Genomic DNA, 8,441 nt, shown 5'->3' with positions numbered 1-8,441 from the left:
CAGCTCCTCTTCTCATCTATCTCCGGCATCCCACCTCTCTTTGTGTGTGTGTGTGTGTGTGTGAGAGAGCGAAAACCCCAGAGTGGATCAACTCCCAGAATGCATCTATTATCCCTTTGGCATAGTGATGACTAAGTGGCTGGTGGGCTCTGAGGACAATGGCACCGCGAAGCCTCCACAAAGCAGGCGGCTAATGCCGCCCTTTCAGCCAGGCCGGCCGGGCTGCTGAGTGTGCAAGGCCGCCGGGTCGGTGGGCCAGGGGGGCCCGGCCGGCCCTATAAAAGCGCAAGCGAGGGTCTCTTCCCCCGTCATTGATTTTGCAGGATCTGCCCCACTTCATTACCGTCTGTAAGTATGTCAGTATATTCGACTAACAACCCAAGCCAAAATGCTAATTCACGTGTTTAGCAAATGGCAAGAAAAAGAATGTTTCTGATAAGTCTAAAATAAAAGTGGGTGCATTCATTTTATTTGTGCTATATGATGTACTGGAATTTTCTTGTTCACTTTAGCATTTGCATATCATAGAGCAGGATGCTACAATGATGGGTGACCAAAATTTTATTATAGATATATTTTGTAAATATTTTAAAAATCAAACCTACAGTCGGTCATATACATTTTGAATGCATCCAATGGTTAATCATTGAGTTCTTGATTCAGAGAGTAAAGCAGCAGCAACAGGAGCCGCCATGAATACTCAGCAGTTGGAGCAGATGGGGCAGTTCAAGATCACCGTCTGGGAGGAGGAGAACTTCCAGGGCAAGCGCTGCGAGTTCATGTTGGAGTGCCAGAACATCATGGACCGAGGCTTCAATAAGATTCGCTCCATTAAGGTCGAGAACGGACCGTGAGTACAATGCCGCGTTCCGGGGCTGCCGTACTTGCAATACAAAAGTCGACACACCCCTGCCCTGGTCTAACCTGAGTTCAACATGACTAAAAAAAATAACATTGGTCAATTCTGAACATGGCTACATCCCAGTTACGAGGGGGACAAGCACATTTTTGAAACAACGAGAGAAAATCATTTTCAACAGGGGTGTGTAGACTTTTCATCCACTGTGACTAATGTCCAATCCAAAAAGGGAAACTATGCAATAGGCTAAAAATATCATTTGGATGATTATGGCTCGATGCCAATTCACCATCTCTAAAAGGCGATGTTTTTCTTTTGTGACGTGGCGCCAATTGCACGTGCGTGTTATTGCATTTCTGCTTAGCATGCATCAAGTGCGATCTGGCTGCAGCTCCGGCTCTGATCGGGCCGGCCGGATCCACAATGGCTGACTGACTTGCCCATCAGATAAGAAGAGCGCCTTCAGCTGCAGCAGAATGAAATGTTTGCTTTGCGTCGCCTTTCAGCCAAAGAGCAGCTGCGTGCCGCGTTCATTAGCGCCGTTGTCCGAGCCTAACGTCCGTCCGTCCGTCCGTCATCTCTCGCTCCGCTCCTAGCTGGGTGGGCTTCGAGTACCCCGAGTTCCAGGGGCAGCAGTTCATCCTGGAGAAGGGCGACTACCCCCGCTACGAGGCCTGGAGCGGAAACAGCAGCTACAGGACCGAGCACATCCTTTCCTTCAGGCCCATCAAGTGTGCCGTGAGTGCCCGTGTTTTTTTTTTCAATGTTGGACTTTGCAATCAGGTGCCGTAGTGTCTTACCGTGAGCTCAAAACGGTCTCCCGCAGAACCACAGCGACAGCAAGGTGACGCTGTACGAGAGCGAGGACTTCCAGGGCCGCAAGTTTGAGGTGTGCGACGACTACCCCTCCCTTCAGGCCATGGGCTGGTGCACCAAAGAGGTGCCTTCTATCAAAGTCAACTCCGGAGCGTAAGTCGTCCACCACCAATCCCGACAGCTAGTCTCTCCGGTCTTTGCCGTACTTACCGAACGCTTGTGTCGGCGACAGCTGGGTGGCCTACCAGTTCCCCGGTTACCGCGGTTACCAGTACATCCTGGAGAGAGACAGACACCAAGGCGAGTTCAGAAACTACAACGAGTACAGCACCCAGGCTCACACCAACCAGGTGCAGTCCATCCGCAGGATCCAGCACTAGGCTCCACCTAATGCCAAAAACTGATTGCTCTCCTCGCCCGCGACCCGGACCGAGCGCAACGGTCGGTGGACTCGCTCTTTGTGTCTCAGCGTGCGGGAATGGGAGTGGCGGCTTTGTTCACCGTGCTCGAGCGTGTTTATGGAAATGGAAAATAAAGGCTTTTCTTTAAAACCAGGCTGCTCTCATATATGCATGGATGTTTTCTTCTGCTTTTACAAACATTTCATGAATCTGTATACAATGGACACAGTTGAAACATTATCACTGTACTTGAGTGAAAGACAAAAATAAACAAGTTCAATCAAAAACACCTTCCATGTGACTCTTACTGAAAGCTAAATACAACTGAACTGTGCTCTGGCGGTGACTATTTCATGTGCCACTAGGGGGAGCTCACGTACCAATAAGGCAAATGGACTACAAGTTTTTTTTTTTACTTCTTGGCTAACTTTGCCACAATGCAGACGTCAGCGTGTGTTCACAATTTGCATTTCGCTCGCTAGCATAGCCTGGTTTAGTGCCGCTATGGCAACATTTCTATTTACTGTGTACTCCTAAAGAAACGATATTGATTCCATGCGTAACGTTCAGCTAGCTGTGCAGATAGTCAAACAATTATGAATATTTCTTGTAAAAACTCTTGTAGCTCAGTTGCTAGTGAAGCCAGAGGCTAAATGGTCATCTGTTTTTTTTTGTTTGGGTCCCAACTCTTTTGATTGACATGCTAATGCCACAGCTCTATGAGTTTTGGCAATCCGCTTTCATTTTTCCTGATATCGACCTATTGTTTTAATTCTACAAGTTGGAAACAGAACTGGAATGATTAGCCTTTGTTTGACTATTCTAATGTGACAGACTATATTTATTTTCCAGTCACACACTTGGATCCTGGAGTGTGTTTGCCTCCACGCGCACGCGCACGCACCCCCTCCCGCGGTCCAGGACGTGCGCGTCCGCGTAGCCTGCATCAACTCCCAGCCCCACACCCCAAAAAACAGGATATTTTAATAAATGTGTAACTGTGTGCACAGTGCACACCTTTGTCAAATAGGCATTCCTCCGCATGCAATGGGATTAAAGCCGCTGTGCTGTCACTCGACGAGGATTGACGCTGCTTGCAGGTGCGCACGGTGGACCGCAAAGGTAAGTTCGCCAGGGAGTTCGTCACAAAACTCAACGGAACTGCAGCGTTAAGGCCGAGGACGGGGACATACGGTCTCATGCTCAACTCTTGCTTCTCCGCAGTGGAGCAGAATCGCGTCTTGTGGAAAGCGATCACGCAGTCCAGCCTTCGAGGCTTGTTTTAAGTTGCCTGCGACGTGTACTTAATTGGGCGCAGGCAGCTAAAGCAAGTCTGGGATGCGAGAGACATCCGTCAGCCCAACACCGACCGGGAAAGAGAAGGTCCGAAGTGGGGGAGGAGAGCGACTCCCCCCCCCGCCCTCACTCGTGAGGGGCCTTCAGCGGATGTGTGAGCGGGTTTGAAGGAAAAAAAATATTTGAGATGTTTGTACAATGTAGATGCAGAATAAATGTGTTTGCTGGATAAATGCTTTGCAGAACATGTCCCCCTGATTACGGAGAAATGGACGATGACACTTTTGCTTATGTGCGTGTTTTGCTTCCACAATAGGAAAAATAAAAACTTAAATATCACGTTGTTTTAAAAGTTAATGTGATGTCATCTGGTAACGATTTTAGTTTCAAGTTGAGTTTCTGCCATTTTGAAAATGGTCTTCAATGAACAGAATCATTTTCATGTTAAAATGCGAGACGTTTTGACTCCAGTTCGTGATACTTTATCGAATCAAAATGTTCACTTTAAACCGTGATAAAAGGCAGGCTAAAACTCGAAAAGGATTATATTCACGTAAACGTGTTAACGTGAACAGTTAATTGAGTTTAAAAAATATATTTGAGTGTAGGACATTTCATTTTTATTTCATTTATTCATTTCATTTTCAGTAACAAGGAGTTTTGTGGCGGATAAGTTGCATTTGTATTTTTGAAAAGGAAGTCTTATTCTGTGTTTTGAATGCTACAGTGAAATTGTGGTAAACCGTTCTTCAAAATTTATTTAATTTTTTAATTTAATTAATTTAAAAGGTAAATACGACTAAACTGAACCACTCGTGGTGTGTGGGCTCCCTCTAGTGACAAACAAAAGAATCACTCATAAATATTCAAACAGTATATTCTCAGGATATTTGAAGTTGTATTTTACTGGTTGCAATACGTTTTATAATCGTTTCTAAATGATGCAGGTACATTTCAGAACCAGTCTTATGTTTTTTGGGAATCAAATATTTGTCAATATTTGTAATTGAATGTTTTTATTGACTTGTCATTGAACACTTAGGCCTACCAACCTATTGTATTTTAATGATGCTCATCAGTATTTCAGGATTTTCAGGAAAATCAGAATTCTCTTTAACCGATCCGATAAATCAAATTATGTTAATTTGTGCCCCTCCCTTTTCAAGGTCTTTGCCCCCCCCCCGTACGCCTTTTTTTCAGCCCTTTTTCCTCTCAGCATAAGGTTGCAGCGTCTTTGTTGTCTGACGTCCATCCAAGCGTGTTTTTGAAGATAAACACTGTCCGAAGTGCAGGCTTGTCTGTTTGCAGAGAGCAAAATAGGCGGAAAATCAAGCGAGACGTGAACTGGTTTCCATGTCAAACACTTCAATTCTCCATAGAAACTCAGATCTTAACGCGGCGACTTTATTAAACTGCGATGGCAAATTGATAAGGGCCCAATTTCTATCGCCTGCTGTTCTTTTTTTTTTTATTGTGGGCACCAAGGCGGGCTGACAGAGGTAAATTGCTCTTTTAATTAAAGCAATGCAGCAGAGGAAATTGCTGTCTGAATATTGTCTCCGAGATGGGGGGCCGCTGACAGTTGCCTGGAAACTTCAATCTGTCCACTCGCGTTTATTCCAGATCACAGTTATGAGATAAAGTTTAATAAAAATCCCCCGTTTTCCCTCCGCCTGCAGCAAGCAAATGAAAGCCAAGCCTTTTTGTGCCCAAGTGAGCACAATGAGAAGGGAGTGCGGAGGAAAGCTCATGTTCAACATGTATCTCTCAGGTGCGTCGTTTTGGACATCGAAATGATTTTTTTTTTTTCCTTGCCCAACTACAAAAGCGTTCGTGCGCGGCGACGTTTTTTCATCCATTGTGCGGCGTTGCGCTTCCACAAGCGTCGCTCGCCTCCTTTTTCAATCTGCGAGCTCGTCCGCTCTTTTGTCGGAAATCGGAAATCCGTCTTCCTGGACGCGTTTCCTGGCTCCTCCGAGCCGAACCCGCCCGGACCTGCAATGCGAGACCTCACTCAGCTGCAGAGGCAGCAGAAGCAACATTTCACGAAGCGCTCTTTTCGCATTTTGGCTCCAATGAGGCTTTGTTTTTTTTTTACATTTCGGAGCTTTTTGGAGACATTGATTGCCGCGCGCGTAAAAGGGAAAATCTGTTGATTACTCGCAGTGATTTAATTTTCCCCCCAATTCTAATTTCAGATCCGACAGAAAATCTGTTGAAAGACAACAAAGGAGCATCGTGGGGTCCGATCAATACTGGAGCACAAAAAGGTGAGGCAAAAATACATAGGGCAACATACAAATATTTTGTTAATGTACCAAATGTCAACAAAATATATTTAGGAATCTAACATTTGTTTAATCTAGTTTTCCCATGTTGTGGATTTCTGTGTTTGTCTTATATTCATTCCATTTTGTGAGATGTAGGCTACAATTTCATTATATTTACGGCTAAAGAAAAAACATATTTAATTTCCTCCGGAATTTAAGAAAATGTCTCAGAAAATAATGATTAAAGATAACGCAGAAGGGAAGCAAGAATTGACGCGTTTAAATTCATGTTACGGTTCTTGCCATTTTATAAGACGGCAAAAAATAACTTACTTGCTTTTGGAAAAGCAGTCATAAAAAAACTATGCGAATAATAGTATTTTTTAAATAAAAAGATAATAATGTTTCACACATTTTAAATGATAAGATACGGTGGAATGTGTACAAAATGTTAAGCTGAGGGAAAATTATTGATAGGCTATTTCATTTGGATCATATTTCCCTTTGGAAAAAAAAGTCAGAAAATGGAAACAGCAGAAATAAAATTAAAAACGTAATACTATCCAAATTGCATTCTGCGAATAGAAAGTCATTTTCATGTAAAACCAAATTAAATACAAAGACAAATTTTATCAGTGAAGAAAAATTAAATTGTTACGGCCCCAAACAAAAATTGATGAAGGACAAAAAAAGAATAAAACGTTTGACATTGAAGATAAAATACAATTAGGCAAATCGATATTGAATTGAGAAATCCAGTATAGGAATAATGAAAAATATGCAATTAATAATATTTTTATTTCCTCTTCCTCATCAATGTTATTGTTATTATTATTATTCCATTATTTTATTATCATAATTACTTCAAGTCATCATCATTATGTCACAATTATCATTATTGCTTTATTTATCATGACGCATGCGCGTGACCAATCACGTTCTTCTTTTCTCTCTCTCCTTTCTCCTTTCCCGCACGTGACGCGACGTGGCCGGCATGCAGGCAGCGGGCAGATCCAGCTGTGGCAGTTCCTTCTGGAGCTGCTGTCGGACAGCAGCAACGTGTCGTGCATCGCGTGGGAGGGCACCAACGGCGAGTTCAAGCTGATCGACCCGGACGAGGTGGCGCGCCGCTGGGGCGAGCGCAAGAGCAAGCCCAACATGAACTACGACAAGCTGAGCCGGGCGCTCCGCTACTACTACGACAAGAACATCATGACCAAAGTGCACGGCAAGCGCTACGCCTACAAGTTCGACTTCCACGGCCTGGCGCAGGTGTGCCAGCCCACCTCCACCGAGCAGGCCCTCTACAAGTTCCAAGGCAACTTCTCGCCCATCCCCTTCTCGGGCATCTCCAAACTCAACCTGCACGTGGCGCCCGCCGTCGGCCCGTCGGGCTTCTCCTACTGGGCCGGCTCTCCGTCGGCCGCCCTCTACCACCATCACCACCATCACCACCACCACCCCCCGGGAACCAACCTACAGCCCCCCGGGCCTTTCGCCACCGTGTCGCCGAGCCACATCGGCTGCGTCAACGGCATCAACACGCTCAGCAACATTAATAACCATTACAACTGACTGACTGGTCGCCGTGACGTCATGCAGGTAAAGGATCGTGACGTGTGCGGCGCTCCCGTGCTTGTTTACACCCAAGCGCAATCGGAAAAAAAAAAATGTTTTGGACGGGGCTCTCCTGTTTGAATATGCTTGATTCACTTCAGACTTATTTTTGTGTGGTTCCAAAATTCAATTTGAAATTCCGTTTTAACAAGAACGCACTTGATGTTGCTCTCAAAATTCGAATCAATTTTTGTCAAGCGCTGTACATTCTTGACATCATGACGCCCTTTTAGTACTTTCATTTAAAGAAAAGATAAGAAAAAAAAAGAGCTGTGAATGGGTTGTAGATAAATAACCACATCACCAATCGAGATTGTTGGTTTCAAATATACTTTGATGTGGTCTGAAAGGAAAATAAAATGTTATTTTTGTTGTTGTATCATACGTGTATGACTTGAACGTATCTGAATGTAATTCAGTGACAATTAAACGCAAGCGAATGACTATTAGCGGGCGACTGGCGCCATCTTGCGGCGAGTACTTGACAATAAACGCCTTACCGGGTCCTCGGTTTGAAAATCGTCGTGTTTTTACAAAAAAGGATGCCCCGTTTGTTTATTGCTGTTAAATAAGAATAACAATCATTTTATTCTTTTATCTTTCCTCTTTTAGATCTGTTGTTGTCCCTTTTTGCTTGATGATTGCCACATTTTTATCTTTCATTGCATTTTGTTTTCTATTTGTGTCAAACGTATTTTTATTTTTACTTTGTGTTCTTATTTTAATATAATTTCTGTCATTTCAAAACCATTTCTTTCGTGCCAGATCCCCCCCCCCCAAAGAAAAACTAAAAGCACATTCAAATGTCCATTTTTTCATTTTTTCTAACATTTATCTTTTATTTAACTACTGACAAAGCATCTTTGAGGAGCAATTTCAATGACCGCCTTGCAACCAGGTGGTGGCGCTGTAGCTTCACCACCGGAGCTTCTCTTACGTAACAAGGTGTCCACAGAGCAGATATAGAGCAGCGACGCATTTGCAAATGATGGATTAACCTCAAAATGCCCGCAGTGCACGCACAAATGACGCTTGCACTCAAATGATCCAACACACACATACAATATGAAATGTATCAAATGTCCAACTTTTGCCTCGTCCAGTCAAACAAGTCCATCTCGGAGGATTTGCTTGATCTTGAGTTAATAATAGCAAAGTGATCTTTATTGGAAGGCTTCAGCA

The 8,441-nt window shown here is 44.0% G+C and overlaps 2 protein-coding genes across 2 annotated transcripts; both read left to right on the top strand.

The window, feature by feature from the left end:
* The first annotated feature begins 206 nt into the window (after positions 1 to 206).
* Positions 207 to 2,055, top strand: cryba2b (crystallin, beta A2b). The gene is made up of 5 exons (XM_061287923.1): positions 207 to 348; positions 664 to 850; positions 1,456 to 1,597; positions 1,686 to 1,828; positions 1,908 to 2,055. The coding sequence occupies exons 2-5, from the start codon at positions 693 to 695 to the stop codon at positions 2,053 to 2,055; spliced, it is 591 nt and encodes a 196-aa protein (XP_061143907.1). The 5' UTR covers positions 207 to 348; positions 664 to 692.
* A 1,012-nt stretch (positions 2,056 to 3,067) lies between these two features.
* On the top strand, positions 3,068 to 7,638 carry fev (FEV transcription factor, ETS family member). Its single transcript, XM_061287888.1, has 4 exons — positions 3,068 to 3,198; positions 3,301 to 5,143; positions 5,571 to 5,642; positions 6,643 to 7,638. Exons 2-4 carry the CDS (start codon positions 5,059 to 5,061, stop codon positions 7,215 to 7,217), a joined length of 732 nt encoding a protein of 243 aa, XP_061143872.1. The 5' UTR covers positions 3,068 to 3,198; positions 3,301 to 5,058; the 3' UTR covers positions 7,218 to 7,638.
* Positions 7,639 to 8,441: the final 803 nt, after the last annotated feature.

Source organism: Syngnathus typhle, linkage group LG9, assembly GCF_033458585.1.
Source record: "Syngnathus typhle isolate RoL2023-S1 ecotype Sweden linkage group LG9, RoL_Styp_1.0, whole genome shotgun sequence".
NCBI classification, from domain to species: Eukaryota; Metazoa; Chordata; class Actinopteri; order Syngnathiformes; family Syngnathidae; genus Syngnathus; species Syngnathus typhle.
Note: the sequence above shows the minus strand (reverse complement) of the source record. Positions and strands in the feature narration are given on the sequence as shown.